The 22,060-nt window shown below is 50.8% G+C and overlaps 1 protein-coding gene across 2 annotated transcripts in view; it reads right to left on the reverse strand.

The window, feature by feature from the left end:
- The window catches only part of ACOT11 (acyl-CoA thioesterase 11), a 47,916-nt gene that overhangs the window by 18,431 nt on the left and 7,425 nt on the right, over window positions 1-22,060 (reverse strand). Inside the window, exons 1-6 of one of the 2 annotated variants that reach the window (XM_077149550.1) lie at window positions 10,112-10,834; window positions 7,728-7,941; window positions 6,749-6,818; window positions 4,936-4,996; window positions 2,796-2,894; window positions 2,215-2,350 (exon numbers count right to left, since the gene is read on the reverse strand). In XM_077149550.1, coding sequence (XP_077005665.1) covers window positions 2,215-2,350; window positions 2,796-2,894; window positions 4,936-4,996; window positions 6,749-6,818; window positions 7,728-7,941; window positions 10,112-10,159 — 628 coding nt within the window. In that variant the 5' untranslated portion in view covers window positions 10,160-10,834. Of the gene's footprint in view, window positions 1-2,214; window positions 2,351-2,795; window positions 2,895-4,935; window positions 4,997-6,748; window positions 6,819-7,727; window positions 7,942-10,111; window positions 10,835-22,060 lie in introns of those variants that run through there. The other variant, XM_077149552.1, reaches the window with a different exon arrangement.

The following is a 22,060-nucleotide window of genomic DNA, read 5'->3' on the forward strand; positions in this document are numbered from 1 at the left end:
CCTTTTATTTGTCCTAAAATTGCCTCCTTTAGGTTCAAGGAAGGACCCTGCATTCTAAAATTCTGAAGGTTGGCAAACAAATCCAAGGTCACCCTTCTGGGCCTTTGCCCTCGGTCAGGAACACCTCTCCTCATCTCTCCCAGTCAAAATCCTACCCACCGGGTAGGACTGCAGGCAACTAGGTGAATGAAACTTGAGGACAGTAAGTCAAATGAAATAAGCCAGAAACAAAAAGACAAATATTATAATGCCTCACTAATATGGACTAACCATAATGCGTGAGCCCTGAGAATTGAATCCAAGAGCATAAAGTTATCAAAAGCAAGAGCCTATTGTAAAGGTTCTGGATTGTAAGCTCCTACAGTAGTCACATCTACTCTGGAGTTGTAACTTAACTTCTAAATTCTGAGATGCTGAGCTCTTTGTGTATAACCTCATTATTCCATGGAACTTTGGGTATTTGTGTAACACCTGAGACTCAGAGTTAGAGCTCTGAAGTTACAAAAGTCAGCTTTATCCCAGCAATGATAAAAACACTGAAAAAGAGATCAGACTTCAATTAGAGACATGAATGAAGCTGATCTAGGTAGGACTAAGGTAAAGCAGAAAAGGGGTAAAGGATGATATTGACTATATTTTAAAACTTCCACTTCTGTGTGAGACCAAAGGAAGGGATGCTTATTTGGTACAAAATTTATATTTTCTGTAACCCACTATCTAAGTTGACTTATGGTCAGCTTATCAAATACCATAATTACATGGAACCTTGAATAGGGAGTAAGAACTTGTTGGTTTGTACAGGGTGGTGTGATGCCCTGATATATCCCAGAGTAATTTGGGCAGAAGATTTAAACGTATTGGCAAAGTCCCTTTGAGGGACTGGGGGAAAAGGTAGAAATAATAAACAGCCCCACCTGGGGAATTCCTGATATTCTCACAAGCATTGGGGACAACCACTTTGATGGACCAGGCTCTTGAGCCTGGGGCTTGCCCTTATGAAACTTATTCCTGCAAAGGAGAAGCCAAGCCTACTTATGATTATGCCTAAGAGTCACCCCTAGAGAACCTCTTTTGTTGCTCAGAGGTGGCCTCTCTTTCTAAGCCAACTCAGCAGGTGAACTCACTGTCCTTCCTGCAACATGAGACATGACTCCCAGGGGTGTAAATCTCCCTCACAATGTGGGACAGGACACCCAGGGATGAGCCTGGCCCTGCCATCATGGGACTGAGAAAGACTTCTTGACCAAAAGAGGGAAGAGAAATGAAACAGAATAAAATTTCAGTGGCTGAGAGATTTCAAATAGAGCTGAGAGGTCCTACTAGAGGTTATTCTTATACAATAAACCGATATTCCTTTTCAGTTTTTGATGTATTGGCGTAACTAGAGGGAAATACCTGAAACTGTTGAACTATAATCCAATAGCCTTGATTCCCGAAGATGACTGAATAACTATAGAACTTTTAAGGTGTGGCTATGTGGTGGTGAAAACCTTGTGATTGACACTCCCTTTATCCAATGTATGGATGATAAATTTAAAAAAGAGACAAAAATAAATAAACAACAAGGGTGATTGTGGGGGATAGGATGTTTTGGGTGTTCTTTTTTACTTTTATTTATTTATTTATTTTTGCATGGGCTGGCACTGGAAATTGAACCCAGGTCTCCAGCATGGCAGGTGAGAACTCTGCCTGCTGAGCCACTGCGGCCCGCCCATGTACTTTTATTTTTATACTTATTTTTATTGCTTATGGAATAATGAAAATGTTCAAAAACCTATTGAAATGATGAATGCACAACTATATGAAGATACTCTGAACCACTGATTGTACACTTTGGATGATTATATGGTATGCAAATATATACCTCAATAAAAAAAAAATCATAAAACTCCTATGGAGTCTTCAAGGCCCAGCTCTATACTACCTTCCCAGAAAGGGTTCCTAAGGACTCCCAGATGCCCAAATGTGTTTTGCGGACAATGAAGGGTTCTCCTTACATCCTAACTCCATCCTCATGGTTCCTGGGAGCTGGGCAAGAGGCCAAACCCTCCCTTTTCCTGGACGAGACGAGCGGAGAGGGCCAGGCAGGCCTAGGGCCAGGCGTTGGTGCACAATCCAAGGAGACTCACCCTCCCTCCATGCAGTGGGGGCCCAGGGTGCAGGAGGACATGCAGGCACCAGCGTCCCTCCCCGCCGTGGCCGGCTACTGCTCACCATCCTGAATGACACAGTTGGCCAGGAGGTCCTTGATGGTGTCCGCATAGACCAGCCGCATGCGCCTGCGCTCAGCAGCCACGCTGTGCTCCATCTTCTCCTCCTCTGTCTGGGGCACGATCTGCTTCAGCTTCACCTGTCAGCCAGGGGATGAGGTGGTCAGGGGCCTGCCTCCCCACGTCTCTTCTCATGCCTGGGGCTGGCATAGAGTAGGCCCGAGGTTGCTGGTTGGTGACAAGTCTTCCTCTCCCCCTTCTCTGCCTTCCTCCTGCCTCCCAGTTGCACTGATAAATCATAAACATCTTTCCAACATACCCAGGCCCCCTGCTTGAGCAAAAGAGGACCAAGACGAGGAGTTGGAGAGTGTCACTGCAGGGCACGCAAGGGAAAGGTGAGGTGTGAACAATCCTCGTGCGGGGTGCACAGCAAGAGGTGGGGGGAAGGAGTGAGGGAAGGCGGCTGAGATCAGAGTGCAGCAGGGGGTGTCTCCTCCTCAACCCCTCTGCCAATCCCCTGCCTCGCTCCCCTGGGTCCAGTCCCTTCCTCACAGTCCATGCCCCATGGGCAGATGCAGTGCCCACCTTGGAGAGCTCCCGGTATGCCACGAAGGTGGCCAAGGCCTTGCAGACGCTCCATTGCTTCTCAGAGCACAGGTCCTCCGAAGTGACCTGGATGCCCACCTGGAGAGTAGGAGGCACATGGGAGAGTGAGGAGAGGAGAGACAGAACTCACCCACCTAAGACTCCAGGGCTCAGCAGGGCAGGAAGTCCCACTCCAGGCCAGGCCTTGGTATGTGTCTCACCTCCCAGGTCTTGGAGGCCCGAGACCCGGGGCAGCTTTCAATCCTGCTCCCTGGCTTCCCAGGAAACCTGGGGCAAGTCACTCTCCCTCTCTGGGTTTTGGTTTCTTTATCTGTAAGGTGGGGGTGATCATACCTACCCTCACTGAGTTACGGAGAGGACTAAAATGAGACTATGTCTTTGAAAGGGCTTTAAAAATAGGTAAGGTGAGAAAAGGGGAAAATTCAAGTTCCCCAAGTTGAATTCTTGATATTCTCACAAGCAGTGGGGACAACCAAAGCTATAGGCTGAGCCCCCAGTCTTGAGGTTTGTTTATATGAAACTTAGCCCCACAAAGGATAGATCAAGCCTACTTATAATTAGGCCTAAGATCCACCCCCAAGAGAACCTCTTTTGTTGCTCAGATGTGGCCTCTCTCTCCAGCCAACACAACAAGCGAACTCATTGCCCTCCCCCGGTCTACGTGGGACATGACTCCCAGGGGCGTGGACCTTCCTGGCAACATGGGACAGAAATCCTGGAATGAGCTGAGACTCAGCATCAGGGGATTGAGTAAACCTTCTCGACCAAAACTGGGAAAAGTGAAATGAGACAAAATAAAGTGTCAATGGCTGAGAGATTCCAAACAGAGTCAAGAGGTTATCCTGGAGGTTATTCTTATGCATTAAATAGATATCACCTTGTTAGTCAAGATGTAGTGGAGAGGCTTGAGGGAACTGACTGAAAATGTAGAGCTGTGTTTCAGTAGCCATGTTTCTTGAAGATGACTGTATAATATAGATTTCACAATGTGACTGTGTGATTGTGAAAACCTTGTGTCTGATGCTCCTTTTATCTACTTTATCAATAGACGAGTAAAACTTATGGAATAAAGATGAATAATAGGGGCAACAAATGTTAAAGTAACTTTAGATTGAAATGCTGGTGATCAATGAGGGGAGGGGTAGGGGGTGAGGTATGTATGAATTTTTTTCTGTTTTCTTTTTATTTCTTTTTCTGAATAGATGTAAATGTTCCAAGAAATTATCATGATGATGAATATGCAACTATGTGATGATATTGTGAATTACTGATTATATATGTGGAACGGAATGATCAAAAGTTAAGAATGTTTGCATTTGTTTGGCGCTTTTTGGTATCTTAAAAAAATAATAAATTAAAAATAAATAAATAAATAAATAAAATAAAAATAGGTAAAAAGTCTTGGCTAAATTGAAAGGATGGATTTGTTAGTGCCCCAGGGGGCATACAGGCATTTATGGGTACCCCAGGGGTGCAGACAGGACTCAGCCAAGCCAGATTCAGGATGAGGCCCCTTGGAACCACTGGGTAAGTCAAGTCGCTGAGGCCTGTAGCCCACAGGTAGGAAACAAGAGCTCCTACCCCAGAGTTCACAGAGCTCTGTGCATGGTAATGTTCCTCCCATTAAACCTGCAACAGCCCTGCAACACAGAAATCATTTTCCCCTTCTACAGATGGGGAAACAGGCTGTGGGAGGTCTACTAATGGGCCAGACCATTAGTCTCGCACTCTTCCTGCCCTCACCCAGCTGCCTCGGGGCAGGCACAGCTGCCATCTTTCTCCATTCCCAGGACCACCTGGCTTCCAGAGAGCAGGAGGCTTAGTGGGAAGAGTCTGAAGATTAGTAGTGAAGTCCCAGATTGGAATCTCTGGAGCTCATGACCTAGAGCAAGTCCCCTCCCCTCCATGGGCCTCAGTTTCCCTTCTGTGTCATGGACTATTGGCCAGGAGATCCTTAGGGTCCCTGCAGCCCGGCCTGCCTTTCCAGAACTCTGTTGCCTCGGCCAGGGCTCTAAGTGTGAGCATGCCTGAGCTGGGGGCCGAGGATGGAGAGGAGGCAGAAACTACGCACACATACACACATACGCATGTGCATTCAGGAAGTGCCCACCCCACTTACCTCCATGCTAGAGTTAAAGGCCCGGTTCACCTTGGCCTTGATATTCACCATTTGCCCAACACTGGGGAAAGAAAAGCAGGAGGTGAGCCTTCCAGAGGGGACAGGAGGCCTCGGACATTGGCAGGGCCTCTTCTGGGGGAGAGTAGCAGGACTTTGCAGCCTGCAGAGCATATTCACTAAGTCCTCAAAGCAAACTGGAGGACAGGGTCAGCACCTGTTACAGGTAGGATGCTGAGGCTGAAAGGGGTGGCAGGAGAACACTTATAACCCCTATTTGCCCTACTCCCCTCTGCCCCATTAATACTTGAGCTTTTTTCTTGTTCTCGACTGTCTCCTCTTCTGAGAAGCTCTTTCTGCCCAGATCAGACCCCTGTGAGGCTCACTCTGATATCACTTCTCCCAGCACATTGACCTCTGCCACCCCCCACAATTCTTAAACTCCCCTGCGACAAAGCCAGGTCTGTTTCACTCATCACATCACTAGCTCATCACATCGCTAGCATATGGCACAGGGTAGGTCCTCAATAAACAGCGGCTGACTGAATTAATGGATTCCATATCTATTGATTCCTCCTAAGCACATGGGACTTAGAAGATAGGAGAGGAACCAGGTATGATAACTATGCATGATCATCACAACTACTCTATAAAACTAAGACTATTCTAAAATTTAAAGTTTCTTTAAAAAAAAAAAAGATGACACCACAGAATTGAATACTTGAATGAAGCTAAAATGGGAAATTTTATGTTGCATATATGGCACCACCATAAAAATTTAAAAATAAAGCCTCTGATAAGCACCCACAGGCCAGAGGTCATCATTACATGGAACTTACCTCTCTGAATTGAAATTATGTGCAGACATCTGCCTCCCCTGCAGACTGGGGACTCCCAAGCAACAGAGACTCTGTGCTCTAGCTAACTATGGACACAAAACCTAGCAGGGGGCCTGGTCCAGAGTTGGTGCTCAACTAATAGTAAGGAAGGAATGAATGAATACAGGGACTAGCCAAGATTTTCCATAACTGTGACATACTGGGCACCCAGGAAGCCCTGAATAAACTCTTGGTACTTGCCATCCTCGGTACTGATGGCAAGTTTAGGGGCAGGTCCAGACACAAGAGAAATATATGCAGCCCCTGCAGCCTATCCTGGGCCAAGGCGTGCTCCATGGGTCCCAGAAGCTGAGAACAGGGACCAATGTGGAAAGTTACAGGGAGACGAAGTTCCCACCCACAGCATAATGAAGAGCTCTCAAACCAATAGGGCCATTCAAAGAAAATTAAAAAAAAGGCTCTACCCTGAGAGCTCCTCATCCTTGGAGGGATGGAGGGATGTGAGCAGAGGTTGAATACCCAAGGCTTCTGGCTCAGGTTTTGCTGAGACACAACTAGAGGCCTCCCTATAGTCCAGTGACTAATGACCCATACAGAGATTCAGCATGAGGTCTGCACTAAAAAGGCATCCACAGATTGAGTTTAAACCTTTCCATGTTGCAGACAAGACAACTGAGTTCCAGAGAGAGCATCCCACAATGCTCTCTCAGCAACATCCCACTCCAAACCTGAAACTCCTTCCTCGTAACCCACACCACAGGGCCCAGCAGCAGCCAGCAGCTGGCCCACCCCTGTCCCAGCCACAGACCCTACAGCCTCCCCCAGAGGCTGCCTCCACCCCACCATCAAAGGCCCTCGATCAGTCCAGCCAGGCTCTGCACAGCGCAGCAGGCTGACCAGGCAGGGAGACAGGGCAGCAGGCAGTGGGGCTCTCTGTGGGGAGACCAGAAGGCCTACGAGTGGGAGGTGCCACTTACCTAATGGTGTGCTCAAAATAGATGTCGTCCATGGAGACCGTGACGCAGGGGCAGCCAGCGTGCCTCTCCGCTGGCATCAGGAGAAGAAAGCCACGTTAGCAGCCTCCCCGGGACCTGTGCTCCCTCCCACCTTCAGTCTTTGCCCAAAGGTCACCTCTTCCAGAGGCTTCTTCTATTTTATAAATCCGAGCCTGGTCTTGTCTGTCAATTGCCTTTCTCTTCTGCTAGACTGCGAATTAAATGACGGCAAGGATTTTTTTCTATCTTGGACATGTGTTGCACCCCAGTCCCCAGAACTATGTGCCTGGCACATAGCTGAAACTCAATAAATAACTGTTGAATGAAATGAATGTTCTTGCCAGGCTGTCCCCTGCTTCCCAGCCTTCTACCCAGTCAAGTTTACCCACCTTCGTTCCCTTGGCCAAACTCCACTCAGGTGATTCAGTCCCTCTGGGGACCCTCTCCTGCCCCCCAAGGCCAGGTCAGGGCTTCTCGTCTACTCTCATACAGCCCCACTTCCACCCCCTTTCCCAGCCTGCATCAAACAGTACTGGAGGTCAGTCCGGTCACCTGCTCACAACCCCTGCCAGAGTGTCACCTCCCTGCGTTTTGGTGAATGCTAGTAAAACAAAAGGACTGAATGTGCTCAATGCTACTCAACCCAACGCAATCAGAGAGCACAGTGAGGAAGACACACTGCTGCGCTTATCTGGGAACAGCCACGTGTAAGGCTGTGCTGTGTCCCAACAGGGGCCTAAGAGAAAGGAGGGTTTCAGTGGAGAGAGGGACAGGCCCGAGCTGAGCACTGAGAAGACGAGAGGAGGGCCTTTCAGGCAGGTGGACCAGCACGGGCAGAGGCCAGGAAGAGGACCTAGCCTGGTGCTCAGAGGAAACGGCGGCCAGCTCCAAGTTGGAGGCCCCTGCTCTGGGCCCGTGAGATCAAGTGACGCGAGTCGGGCTGTGCCCAGGGTGGCCTCACCGGAGAGGCAGGCCGTGGTGTCGATCCACTTGAGCAGCTGCCCGACGCTCAGGTCGCCGCGCTGGTTGGTGTGACAGGGCAGCACCAGCTGGCTCATCTGCACCTCCGTGGGGTTCCGGTAAGCATCGTCTGACATGGCGCCGTCGGCGCTCTCCGTGCGGGTTCGTGCGCCTGACTTCCGGGATATGCGGCCCGAGAACACAGAGGAGAGGCCCTGGGGAACGAGAAGGGACAGAGAGGTCGGTTCGGGTCACTGCAGGGTCTCCCATATCTGTCCACCCTCCAGACCTTTAGAGTCTGGGTGAGGGAGAGGAGAGAGCACCCCAGGGTCACCCCACAACCACCAGTCCCTAGCCTGGCCACCACCCTTAGACTCCCCCGGGGGCCTCTCTCAATACCACTTTGGCCAACAACTCCACAGGAACGCAGCCCTGGATTCAAGGGATGGGCAGGGCTCAGAGAATTCAGTTATCCTGGCTTCAGCTTGTCGATCAGCTTTTTAAAGTTTTGTATCTGATTTATCTTCATCCTTAAAAGATTCTCCCTCTCCATGCAAAGATGCCTTGCTGGCCCTCTAGCAGTCAAGCCCAGGGACTTGTTCCTAGGAAAGTGCTTCAAGAAGCAGCTCGGATTTCATTCCCAAAGGGCCCATTCTAGGGGCTCTTATGCCCTTCAGATGCCATCCGAAGGAGTGGCTCTGTTGAGTACTAGTCTGTCTTCAGTACTTGGCTCTATTGTCTGGGAGGGCTCTGGGCAGTCACTGACCAAGCTGTCCAAGCCAGGTCAGGGCTGCGGCAGCTGCCAGTTAAAGAACAAGCAGAGAAAATCCTCAAAGTCAAGATTCAGATGTAGGGTTTCTGCTCATGGCCCCAGGGAGAAGAGGTGAGGAGTGTTTGTCAGTCCCTCGGGCCTGGGATGGGGGAAGGAAGAGCCATCCTGCCAGCCGGTCTCTCTGACCTGCTTTTCCTGATGAGACTATCAATAAAAGCTGCCTACCCTTGAATGTGTGAGAAAAACAAAAGGGGGAACAGACACATAGCTTCTACTTCTCATGATGGAGGCCAATTGTGCAAGCAGGATGTTCTAACAGTCAGCATTTACATAGCACTCATTATGTAACAAATATTCTCCAGAGTACATTCCATGTATTAACTGAATGTTATCCACAGTGGGTCCGTACATTACGTTTCTCATTTTATAGGTGAGGAAACTGTGTCCCAAGTAAGTGGCAAAGCTGTGAAGCCAGAGGTCCAGCTGCAGTCTGAGGCCCTACTCACCACCCAACACTGCTTGGTAGGGTCTCCTGGGCAGAGAAGAGGAGTCCAGAGCCCCAGGCTTGGATTCAGCAGCAAAGAGCAAGACCCATTGGCAACACTGTCACAGCTGCAGGATGGGAACAATGACGAATCTGGTGCTGGAGGTCTATGGTTCCAGGCAGGTCCCCCCACAAGGGTCCCATGGCTAATGGCTGGCTCAAGGTCACTGACCCCTAAGGGATTTGAACTAGACCTATCTGACCCAGAATGGCTTGTGCATTCCCAGAGATGTGACTCATCTCCAAGAGCCCTTGGGTTGCCAGGCACAGTGCTGGCACAGGGCGGTGAGGGAGGAGGGCAGTCTCCCCAGGAGCTCTCAGCCAGAGCACAGACCTGCAGGGTGCAAGCTGCCCTGGCTTGCAGGCTCCTGCTGGCTGGCAAGCCACCGCGGTCCAAGCAGCAGGGCCCGTTGTCATGGCAACCGCTGCCAAGGCATTTCCGGCCCGGTTGTGCATTGGGGACCTACATGGATGTGGATGCGGGTGGCTGGCTTTCTGGGGATGGGAGCAGATAGAGGGAGGAGGCAAACAGACTCCATTTGCCCAGACCTTTCTCAAACCCCTCCCACAGCTCGGGGTTCTGGATAGAACCTTCCAGAAAGAAGCTGCAGGGCAAGCTAGGAAAATATGGAAGACAAGATACAGAGGGCAAGCAAGCAGAAGGGAGAGAGCAGACTGTGCAGGGTTACTGAGCAGTTCTGGAATTGTACACAGGGAAGCCCCATGCGCACTGCCCCCTGCTTTATGAGCTTATTCACAGTCACTGCCTTGCTGGATCCTCACGAAAAAGGCAGAGGGTGAGTACTACTGACCTCCTTTTACAGACAGGGAAACAGCTTGGAAAAGATCCTGGTCAGGCATCAGGACACTTGAGCTCTACTCCTCTCTTTGCTTCCCGCCTGGGCAACCCCCGCTCCCCCACGGGTTTCCTATTTCCTGTTCCCTACCTTCCCAGTAGACTATATACCTGGAGGTAGGATCCTTGTTCATTCTTTCACCAAGCACCGCCTCTGTACTGGGCCTGGGCCAAGCACTAAGGATATAAAAATAAACTGGATCCAGGACTCACCTTTGAGAGGCTCCTACTCAAGAACTTGTGCACACAGTAGGAGCTCATCAAAGGTTGGTAGAGAGACCAGCAGAGACAGACTTGAGTTCAAATCATAGTCCATGTTATTTCATGCACTGCAACAAATGTAACACACTAATGCAAGGTGTTATTAATAGAGTGGTATATAGCACTCTGTAATTTATGCATGATTTTTCTGTAAACTTACAACTACTCTAATTTAAAAAATCATATCCTGGACCTTCAGGTGCTATTTAATCTTCAGAAAATTTCTCTCCTCCTGAGCATCATCTGTCACTCACGGGGGTAGGGTAGGGGACTGTCAATTCCCAAGGTATGCCCCAGCCCTGATTCCAGAATTCTGGGGTCCAGACCCCCCTACAGGCTGTGCTGAGATAATGAGGAAGCCATAGAGCCCCATCACCCTATCAGACAGGAAATGCTGGGCTCCTCCCAGCAGGGCTCCCTGAAGCAAGCTGACCTTCAGGCCCCACTGTCCTTCACCAGTCCTTCACCTGTCCTTTGAAAAGAGTGGTCCGGAGCCCCAGGCCAGATTAGCACAAGCAGCCCCAGGCACAGGCTCCAACTCCTTCCACGGGCTCTAAGGCAGCCTGCCCACATCAGAGTAGGCAGGGCCAGGCCTCCTCCTGGTACCAAGGTGGCAGGCAGCCAGCCTGGGAGGCAGGGGCGTGTGCAACCCAGTGGGATTTAGCCAATGGGGCCCCAGAGCCGGGTCACTCCTCCCAGACCCGGGTCACTCCTCCCAGACCCAGTCAGGGGGAAGGCAGAGCCCCGGATAGCGTCAGGGCCTGGGGCAGCCAGGCCGGCTGAGCCAAGACAGCTGACAGGGAGGGCAGAGCCTGCTGCAAGGGTGGAAGGGGTAACTGGAGGTCAGAGAAGATAATGTTCTGAGCCTGGGCTCGAGAGGCGCCCCCTCAGACAGCAGCCATGCCAGGTGCTGGTCGCAGGCCAACAGCAGGCCTGGCCAGATTCGCTCATCCTAGGCTAGGTCCCACTGGCTCCCCTGTGGGCTCTGTGCCTCTCCTCCTGGAGCAGAGTCATGTCAGAGACCTGCTCTATCAGAGCAGGAGAGACCACCTCACCCAATCCCTTCTCAGCAAGGGAAACTGAGGCACATAGAGGGAAAGTTCAGGGTGACACAGCTAAAGCAGCCAGGATTAGCCCTCCCAGGCCAGGCTCCTTCCACAGACAGCCTAGCAGACGACTCAGTAACAGGCCCCACACCAGCAGATTCAATTTCCTTCCTCCCCCAACCATCCAAATCCATTGACTCAAACTCCTTAAATGACCCCACTGCCCTGACTTGCTCAGACCTCTGTACTGCTAGCTCACTGCACTCCTTTCAGAGCCCATTCCCTGGCCTCCAGTCTCTCTACCTTCTCCAGTCTCCACACAGCACCAGTGGGATCTTTCCAAAAACCAAATCCACTGACTCAACAACCACAACTTAGTGAGTCCTGCTTTGAAGGGACACCAGGTCAATCCTTTTAACTCCTACCAACCACAGGACTTAGTTCTATACCTTAGGACCTCACAGAGCTTTCTAAAAAGGAAGCCTGACCAGGCACCTCCCCTGCTCAAGAATCTTCAATGGCTCTCTATTTCTTCCAGGATGAAGTCCTAGCCTTTAGCCTGAGCCTTATTCTGCCACCACCCCCAGCAGTCGACTTTCCCAGCCCCAGACCACATGCAGTTCCTGAGAGCACCATTCTCACACCCCTCCACGTCTCTCCTATGTGGGTGCTGCTTCTGCTCTCTCTGCTAAGTGACCCTTCCTCCTTCCTCTCCGGTACCCACCCCCCATGCCAGCCTCTTCCCCAGGGAGAATTTGGGCCTCCCCAGGCCCCTCCAGCCTCGCCTATCTCCACCACAGCACTGACCGAGCTGTGTGATCCCTGTCTGTTTTTATAGCTGCATCCCCATCAGATAGGTTTTCTCACAGGACAAAAACTCAGGTCTGGCCCAGAATGGGTGCCGAATAAATGCCTGGGGAACAGAGAAAGAAAGGAAGAGGCTGATGGCATGGGCAGCCTGGGAGCTGAGACTCGAAGGACAGGAAGGCCATAGCGGTGAAAAGAGTAAGGAACAGCAGAAAGAAGAAAGCAGGATGGTGGTGGTTCGGGTGATGCAAATGGGCAGGGCCAAGGGAAGCAGGTGGAACAGTGCTTGGTGTACCTGCCTGGATGGAGATGGGGGTCGGATGGGTGGGGTGGGGGAGGCTTGGAGGCTAGGCAGAGGAGTTCCCAAAAAGGAAGTCTCCTGGAGAGGGGCTTGACCTATAGTGAAGAGTCAGAAAACAGGGACACTAGCCAGCTGAGTGATAATAGGGGCTGCAAGCACCATCCAGAAGAGCAGCCCTGGGTCAGAGGAGGCACACCCACACTGGCGTGGAGGAGCAGGCCAGGGTGACCTCTCAAGTAAGCCACCATGACACAAGGGCGTACACAGGCTTTGGGGGTTTGACCTGGCCTGGGTTCAAGTTTGGTCCCACAACTAACTTGTGTGACCTCGGGCAAGCTCCTTAACCCCTCTGAGCCTCAGTTTTCTCATCTGTAAACGGGTTTATACTCCCTACCTCCAAGTATCACTGTGAGGATGAAATTAAATGAGATTGGTCTTTGAGGTTCCCAGCACAGGGCCTAACCCATGGCTGACATTTACTGAGGGTGCAGTTACCATTATAGAGCCGAATTTGGGCTTCCTACAGAAATACCCAGAAGAGACCCCAACACAGTTCACATTGGCCTGTGTACTCCGTACTGGTTATATAAGAGCATCCATGAGCTCGCAGACCCTCGCAGCAACACTGTGAAGAGGGGGCAAGACTGTTTTTCCATTGACAGGTTCAACAAGAGGTTAGGTGGTCACTTGAGTTCAAAAGGCCAATGGAGGTGGACCACGGGTTCAAGCCCAGAGTGCGAACCGGCAAAGCCCATGTACTGCCCACTTTCCCTGGCCAGGAGCAGGGACTGCAAAGCAGGTCCCTGATGGGGACAGGAAGAAGTAGCCCCAGCTCAAACATTACTGACCAGGCCCCATGAAAATCCTCACTGATGAACCAGGCCACATGGAGCTATGTCTGAGAGCTGCCCTAACTGGATGTCCCGTCCCCACAAAGACCGCCCAGCTCCCCCCAAGCAAGGCAGCATTTGCCAATGTTCCTAAAATTCCCTTCAGGCCCATTCCTTACCTTCTTCCCAAAAAAGGCTCTGAGGAGCCTACACACGCACCGCAACAGAGATGCAAACAGAGATGAGGAACCAAATAAGGAGGAAAGGATTATGTTAGGAATCTGGCTGCAGAAAACGCCGCCATAGAGAATGCATTTGGCCTTGAGATTCCATCAGACAAGACAAAACAGGGTAGCAGCAGGTACCGAACCCTTCAGTAAAAAGGGGGAGCGCATGTGTGCGAAACCAGCTTCAGAGCTGGGCAAGAAGATGCCAATGGGCCAGCCCACAGGTTTCTGGCTGTCATATAATATCAGATCATCTCTTCATTTGAGAAGATAAATAATGGTCCCCAGTACCCTATACAAACACCCTCATTTTACTTCTAGCTGTAGAGTATGTTGGCTTTTAACAATTTTCAAGATCTGGGGATGGGAAGGGTAGGTGGAGGTTAGAACCAATATTTTTTTTATTAATCACTTTCCTATATGCCACTCATTTGGTGAATATGTACCCAGTACCTACTACATATCTGGCACTGTGTGAGGTACTTTCACAGGATTTATCTCATTCATTCTTTTTTTTTTTTTTAAGTTAAGGTGAAACTCACATAGCATAAAACTAACCATTCTAAAGTGTACAATTCAATGGCATCTGGTACATTCACAGTGTTGTGCAATCACTGCTTGTATCAAGTTCCAAAACATTCCCATCACCTCAGAAGAAACTCTGTACCTACCAAGCAGTCACTCCCCATCCCCTTCTCCCCCTCAACCCCTGGCAAACACCACTCTGCTTTCTGTCTCGATGGATTCACCCATTCTGAATATTTCATATAAATGGAATCATATACTATAGGACCTTTCATGTCTGGCTTCTTTCACTTAGCATGTTTTCAAGGTTGGTCCACATTGTAGCATGTATCAGCACCTAATTCCTTTTTTATGGCTGAATAATATTCCACTGTATAACTATTTTGTTTATCCATTCCTCTTTGATGGGCATTTGGGTTGCGTCCACTTTTGACTTTTGTGAATAGTGCTACTTACTAATTCTTAAATCTACCCTGCAAGGAAGGCATGGTTATTCTTCCCATTTTCCTGATGAGAAAATCAAGGCTGAGAGAGGGTATGTTGCTTTGAGCAGCTGTGAAGTGGTGGAGTTTAAATCAATCTCCAACCCACCATCCAAAGACCATGTTTACATCTCTATAGCACTTCCACTCTAGCCTTGGAGGTGATGAAGGTGAAAGAAGTTCTTCCCATCTGAGACTCAGAGAGGGGAAGTAAACTGTGCTAAGTCACACAGTCGGTCAGTGACCAAGGAGATCCAGAGCCTTGAATTCCAATCAAGTCTTCACGACCTGGCAAAAGTTGACCAAGAGTTGCTGGAAAAGAGGTAGGCTTTCCCCTTCTTCTGACAGCCAGCATGGGGAGGAGAAGGGTATGTGAGGGCTTCTCACCCACTGACTCTGCCCCAGGCCACAGCCTGCAGAGGAAAGGAGGAGGGTAAGGAGGCATAATTGAAACCCTGCAGTAAGGATAAGACTTCCTCCATCCAGTCCCCCATTTCCCTTTCTTGAGCAGAGCTTCCTGGGGCATTTTCAGTCCAACTGCCTTCCTGTAAAGCCGAATATAAATGGAGCTTTTATCAGCCCATCAGCCCCAAGAGACCCTGGGCAAGTTATTTTAATCTCTCTATGCCTCATTTTCACATCTGTCAGATGGGAACAATGTAAAAAAAAAACAACAACAACAACTGGGGTTATAATGAGGATTATAAAAGACAGTGAAAGCAGGGAAAATTTAGCACAGCACTTGGCATCTGGTGAGTGTGGAAGTGGTAGGTTTTATTAGCAGTTCTCTGGGCCTCGGTTTGCTCATCTGTCAAATGGAGCACTTAACAAGAGAATCTCCAGGACCCTTCCCAGTTGTGAAGCGTTTGGCTTACGGGAGGAACTCGGAAAGGCCCATGAAGCCCCACACGGTCTGTCCGCCCACAGCCCCAGTCCTGCCCACACCCGGCATCCCCTCTCTCCAAGGGCAGCCACGCCAGCCTCCTTCCAGTTCCCCTCCTCATGCATACTGCCTCTCAGCACCAGGCCTTTGCCAATGCCATTCCCTCTTCCCAGGCCTCTCCACCTCTGTAATGCCTACTCATCCCTCAGTTCTGTTATCTCACCCCCCATCCTCAGTGTTCTTGGCACGAAATACCATACCTCTGTAGTGGTCATCACCATGATTGGGAGAGTATCTGACTGACCCCAGACCCTAAGATCCACGAGGGCATTAGCCCTCCCTCGCCACTTACGGTACCCACAGGGCTTAGCAGTGGAGCCCGGCTCCTTGTGGAGCATACAAATGAGTTTGTTCAGTGGGTCCCCACTACTGTCACCCCAAGTGGGCAGGGAGAATGCAGACCATGGGGTCAGTCAAGGTTCCCCTCCTAGAAGCCCCACTAGCATCCCTACACCGTCATCCTGCAATGGTAAAAATAGCCTTGTCCGAAATCTGACACCAGCCCTCTGATGGGTCATCTTGAGAACTGCCCTTGCCCTACAGTGGGGCCTGCCAGGGAGCCAGCGGGTGTGGGGAGGGCATTTCCTGAATGCTTTCCCATCAGTATCTCATCTGAACTGGGCAAATTTTGGAGGTGATACCATTGGCCATGGACCCAGGGCACCCCAGACCAGAGAAGTGCGTCCCATTCAAGGTCGCACAGGTCTGAACCACAGAGGCAGGGTGTGCGTGCAGGCCTCCTGACCCTGAACCACAGCCCAGTCCTCAGTTCCACAAGAGTGAGGAGGGACCTCGGAGATTGAGCATAACTGACTTGTTATATAAAAGGGGAAACTGAGACACAGGGAGGGTTCTCTGTTCAAGATATTAAGCAAACTAACTCAGAGTCAGGCAGACCTTATTGAGAAGTCTTTTCTTCCTCTAAAAAATCAAGCAAGGGTGTATGGGTAGTTCAGTGGTTAGAATGCCCGTCTTTCATTCAGGGGACCCGGGTTCGATTCCCGGACCATGCTCCCCCACCCTGCCCCCCCCCCAAAAAAAATCAGGCAAATACTCCCAGCCCATCTCTATCTGAGAGTAGCATAGGGTTCAGAGGAGATTACAAAATGAAATGCACTAGGCTAACTGTGAAGCGCTGTGCACACGTGAGGAAGCACTGTTTCAAGGAGGCTGAGCAACTGGCTCAGTCTAGCTTTGCTGTGCCACCTTGGTCAAGTCACACTCCTGCTCTCCTAGGAGGATGCCCACGCACAGGGCTCTGCCACCATGTGGGGACTGACCCACAGACCCCGCCCGCAGCTCTCCAGGGACAGGGAGCTTGCCACTGTCTATGGGACCAAGGATGGGAGGGTCCTTGGTGAGCAGCCCACGGGAGGGTGGGGGCGGCATCTGGGATTCAGCTTGGCACTGTCCCTTTACCCTGCCTGAGCTCTGGGGCTTGTCTGCATAACTAGGAGAGGCAAAGAAGAGAACTTGCGGGAAGCAGGAAAGAGAGCAGAAAAAGAAGAAAGAAGGAAAACAGGCCTCGGTGACCGCAGGAGAACCAGTCAGGGGGAAGCGCCTCTGCAGAGGTGGGCAGCCCGGCCCAGGAAACAGAGCCCCTGCCAGGACCCTCCTCTGATGACTCCCAGTCGGGAACTCATGCTCACAGGTGATCACTCCCCGTGCTGGAGCCCTGGCAATGGGGTGGACCATGAAGAACAGGTCCCGTTTCTCCCAGAGGAGCCCTTCAGGTCCTCCCTGCCAGGCAGCCAAGGCTGCTGTCTTTCCCTCGCTGGGTCACCATGGCAACAGGCACCAGGCAAGGGGCCCAGGCCCTGCCGTCCCACACGCCACCCAGTTTACCTCGGGCTGGGTGCACCACGGTGGGTACAAATCCCTTCCAGGAGGGCCAGGGAGAGAGAGCAAAAACACAGGAAAGGCAGAAAGGAGGGAGGAGAGGAGAGAGCGGTTACAGCTAGAAGGAAAGAGAACAGAGAGCGTGGGCGAAAGCAAAAAGGGAAGAAGACAGACAGGGAAAGAAAGGGAGAAAGAAAAAGAGGGATAAAAAATAGTGGCAGGAGGGTCCAGAGCAAGTAAAACGGGAGATTCGTGCTGGCACACACAGAGCAGAGAGAGAAGTAAGAGAGGGGAGAAAGGAGCCCCCTCCCGGCCTCCTGGCCTCCTGGCTGCCCACACCCCTCAGGCCCCAGCCGCTCTCAGCCCGTGGGAGTCTGGCAGCAGCTGGGACTTCCTATCCCAGGAAGCTGGGGGCCCGGTGGGCCCAGGGCGGCCCTTCCAGGCCCCCGGCTGCTTCTTCAGCCCCCTGCACCCCCCTTCTGCTGAGGGCTGGTGTCCCTGCCCTCCCCTCCCCCTTCTCCGCCCCTGGGGCAGCAGTTCCAGGTTCCACATCACCCAAGGCCCCGGCAGTCCCCAGTTCTGCCATCCTCTCACTCTCCACCTCACCCAGCTTCCCCTGGCACAATACGCTAACTTTTTTTTTTTTAATTGCCAAACTGTCCAAGTAACCATTCCTAAGCACAGCAGAGTTTTAGGAGTAGGAGTTGGGCTTTTCTCCACTGAGCTCATTCCCCCTCAGCAGACAGGAGTTGAACAGGCCTAGCAAGGGGACACCAATACCTGAGGGGCTGCTTCTAAGGCATGAGACCTCCCAACTCTGAGTCCCCAAATCTAAACATAAGGAGATACGGAGCTAGACCAGGCCTGGTCTCTGGCAGAGGCTGCTGAGCTGAGCAGGTGAGCCAGCACTCCTTCCTGGGCAGGTACTGGGCACCTGGGACTCCCCTGGGCCTCTGCTACAAGATGACCTAATCCTACCTGTCTTACTGTGCTCCCCCTCCCCACCCCACCCCCATATTCCCTACATGACTCAGAGGAATTTGAGTCTACAAAAAGGTCTGTTAAAGAAACGATGAGCAGGGCAGAGAGGGAGCAGAATAAAAACAGGAAGGCACCAACGGCTGGCAAGATGAAGGCGGCAAGGTCCAGTGGACTTAAATAAGTGTTGGCCCCTGGTCCCTGCCCCTGTCTACCTGATGACCCTAAGCCCTTTACTTAAGCCACTCTGAACCTCACTTTCCACATCTATAAAATGAGAATGATAATATAACATAGCGAGGGTTACATGGGATTATATGTGTGACGTGCTGGGAACAGGATCTGACCCATAGAAAGTGGTCAGAGTATCAGCTCTCCGTGTTGTTAAAACATCCAGGCACTGCCAGATGACACGGGAATTCGTCTTTGCCCCAAAAGTCCACATGGCCTGCACGGGACCCTGGGGGTCAGAGGCATCCCCTGTGCCTGGCCAGGCAGCCCTCACAGAGCCCAGACCAAGCTTGAGGACCGGGGCCCAAGCATCAGATCCACAAGGAGAGGCCTGCTAATCCTGGTAACAAGACCTGACGACTGCTGGGAAACCTCACTTCCCAGGTCCTTAAAAGGCTCAAGAGTCCTGATGAAAGAAATGGATTCTTGGAAGGGAAGGTGGCAATTCCTCGAAATCAGCTCGTGTTCTCTGAGAACAAGGCATTCCAGGCACAAGGGACGAGACCAGCCAGCCAGGAAGGACACAGACCCATAAGAGTAGAAGTGCTCCACACACGTGTTCAATTGACCCTGGGGAGTCCCGGATGGAGTGCCACCTGTGTCTGGGACATTCAGCATGGATCGAACAGCCTGAACGAAGCTACACCTGGTCATAGATGACCACCTGAAAGGTTGTTGCTATGGCCCCCAAACAAGCAGATGAAAATGAACAGGGTTCATACGTCTGCATTTAAAATGTTTCCATTGCCGCCACTTTAAGTTGAATGCATCCTGCGGTGGCTCTAGCTTAATTATTTTTTATGCAAAAACAGCCTTATGATTTTATGTGTCCACAAACTCAACAGTGACCAGCTGGGTTCCCTATGGCTGCTTAAGGCTCCATGAAGGGGAATGGGGGGAAGACATGCTTAATGCTAAGGAATGACGCAGCAGCAGCGAGGAGGCAGCCCCCTCTGGGACAGCACAGACAGCAAGAGGACCAGCCCTAGGAAGAGGGTGAACAAAAGGGAACAGGGCGTGACAGAGGACAGGTGACCAGGTCACAGGAGGGACAGCCAGGGGCCAGACTCTATGTAGGGCTTATGGCTGCATGTTAGAGGGCTGGCTGGGTCAGAGGACAGATAGGGTCCTGGGAAGGTATAAAACCAAGGACAGAGAGGGGGGACAAGGTGAGGAAGAGGAAAGGGTTAATTCTGTCTGGGGATCAACAGCAATCATTTTTTAAATTCCCACTCACTCTTCAAGGTACTGGGGATACAACATTGAATCACATACAGAATCTCTTCTCTCATAGACAGACAATAAACAAATAAAGCAAAAAAATAATTTTAGAGAGTGAAAACTGCTATTAAAAAAAAAAAACAGGAGGGTGCTAAAGAGAGAGGGTGATGGACAGGAAGGAGCTAACTTAGATTGGGTAATAAAGAAGGCTTGGTAGCCAAGATCTGAATGACAAGGTGCAGTTGTGCAATGCTCTGGGGGTGAAGGGTTCTGGGCAGGAGGAAGAGAAGGTGCAAAGATCCCCAGGAGGGGGCCAAGTTTGGTGTTCGGAGGAGCAAAGCAGGCAGAGTGGCCTGAGTGGCATAGGGGAGGGGAGCGCAGTAAGAAATAGTCAGGGAGCTCCTGCAGTCCCAGGGAAAGATGACACTGGCTTGGTCCAGGTAGCAACGGTGGAGACAGAGAGAGCTGGACGGACCCAGGATGTACTGGGGAAGTAGAGCCAGCCCAACTTGCTGAGGGATTCAAGGTTTGTGGATGAGTGAAAGGGAGGACCCAGGCTTTGAACAAGTTACTAGTGGCTGGTGGTACTATTTACTAAGTTGGTGGAAAACCAGGAAAGAAATAAGTAGTAGATGGAATCAAGAATTTTTGAGATCCTATTAAACATTTAAAGTAAGATGTCAAAGAGGTGACTGAAGTTCAAATTTGGAGCTTACTGGAGAGGAAGAGGGTATACAAGGAAACACAAGTGTATAGGCTATTTAAGAGTCACAGTACTCTGCAACCTTGAGACTAGATCATGAGAAGCCTTGCAACTTCTACCCAAGCCTCCTGGAACTCTTGCTCTGGTGGAAGCCAGCTTCTAGGCAGGGAAGTCTTGACTGCCCTGAGACCACCATGCTAAAGAAGCCAAGGGTGGGGGGCTCTGACTGACCGTCTCAACTAAGCCCTGACTTTCAGTCATTCCCACCAAGGTCCCAGACACCAGTGCAACCATCTTGGACCCCCCATTCCAGTCCACCCACCAGCTAAAGACCACCAGTAACCTCCATCAATGCCACATGGAGCAGAAGAACCACCCAGCCAAGCCCTGCCTAAATTCCTACCCCATAAAATCGCAAGATATAAAATGGCTGTATTAAGCCACTACACTGGGGAGAAATTTGCTACACGGCTATAGTAACTAGAGTGAATGCCATCCAGGGAGCGAATGTAGGCAGAGATGTGAACATCCCACTATTTAGAGGTTGAATGGGAAAGGAGACTACAAAGGAAGGGTCAGCGAGGTGGGAGAGTCACAGGAGGGCGTGACTCTCCAGAAGAAGGGGGTACCTACTGGCCTGGTGCCACTGAGCAGTCAAAGCAATGGGGAGAAAAGCCATCACTGCACTGGAACACAGGAAGAGAGGGGAGGAGAGGGGGGAGAGGGAAGTCTAATTCGAGTGAATTAGGGAAAGGATGAGTGAGGAAGAAGTGGAGTCGGGATCACAGAAAACTCACTTTCAGCAATTCTTGCAGAGAGGGGAGCAAAGAAATGAGGTGTTACTTGGAAGGGAATATGGGGACAGGAGAGGGGTCTTGTCTGTTTAGGGGCTGAGAGATATTAGAGCTCATGTCTCCGCTAATGGGACAGAACCAGTGAAACAGGTGCCACTGAGCCAGAGAGGAATGGGGGCTGCCCAAGAATTGTCCCCTCAGAAGCTCAAGGATCCCTCTTTAGAAATCTATGGCTGTCATGAGTGGAAAAAAAATAGATAAAAAATAATTAATAGGGAGGATAAATGGTAAAATAAATTGGGCAGATGTAAATATTAGTGGTCAATGAGAGGGAAAAGTAAGGAGTATGGGATGCATGAGTTTTTTCTTCTTTTTTCTTTTTCTGGAGTAATGCAAATATTCTAAAAAAAAATGATCATGGTGATGAATATCCAACTACGTGATGATATTGTGAGTCAATTGATTGTACTCCATTGTGACAAATGTGTGTGAAGATTTGTCAATAAAAGTATTAAAGAAAAAAATCTATGGCTGTCATTTATCGCGCACCTACTGGGTGCCAGGCCTAGTCCTGGGGTGGGGGTGGGGGCTCTTTCATTCTCAGTTCCATTCTGAAGCAGGAATCTTCTTCATTTTACAAGTGAGGAAAAAGAAACTCAGAAATGGAACATGATGTGCCCAATGATACAAAGTAAAGGGCAGAGGGGAAGTGGGATTTGGGATTTTCCGATTCTAGACAGAGCCTGGCAGGGGTGCGGCAGAGGGGACACCAGCCCTGGGAGGAGATGTGGTGACCCAGCCCATGGGCCTTCTGAGACAGAGCCTGGCAGGGGTGCGGCAGAGGGGACACCAGCCCTGGAAGGAGATGCGGTGACCCAGCCCATGGGCCTTCTGAGACAGAGCCTGGCAGGGGTGCTGCAGAGGGGACACCAGCCCTGGGAGGAGATGTGGTGACCCAGCCCATGGGCCTTCTG

The sequence above is a fragment of the Tamandua tetradactyla genome, chromosome 2, assembly GCF_023851605.1.
Source record: "Tamandua tetradactyla isolate mTamTet1 chromosome 2, mTamTet1.pri, whole genome shotgun sequence".
Classification (NCBI taxonomy): Eukaryota; Metazoa; Chordata; class Mammalia; order Pilosa; family Myrmecophagidae; genus Tamandua; species Tamandua tetradactyla.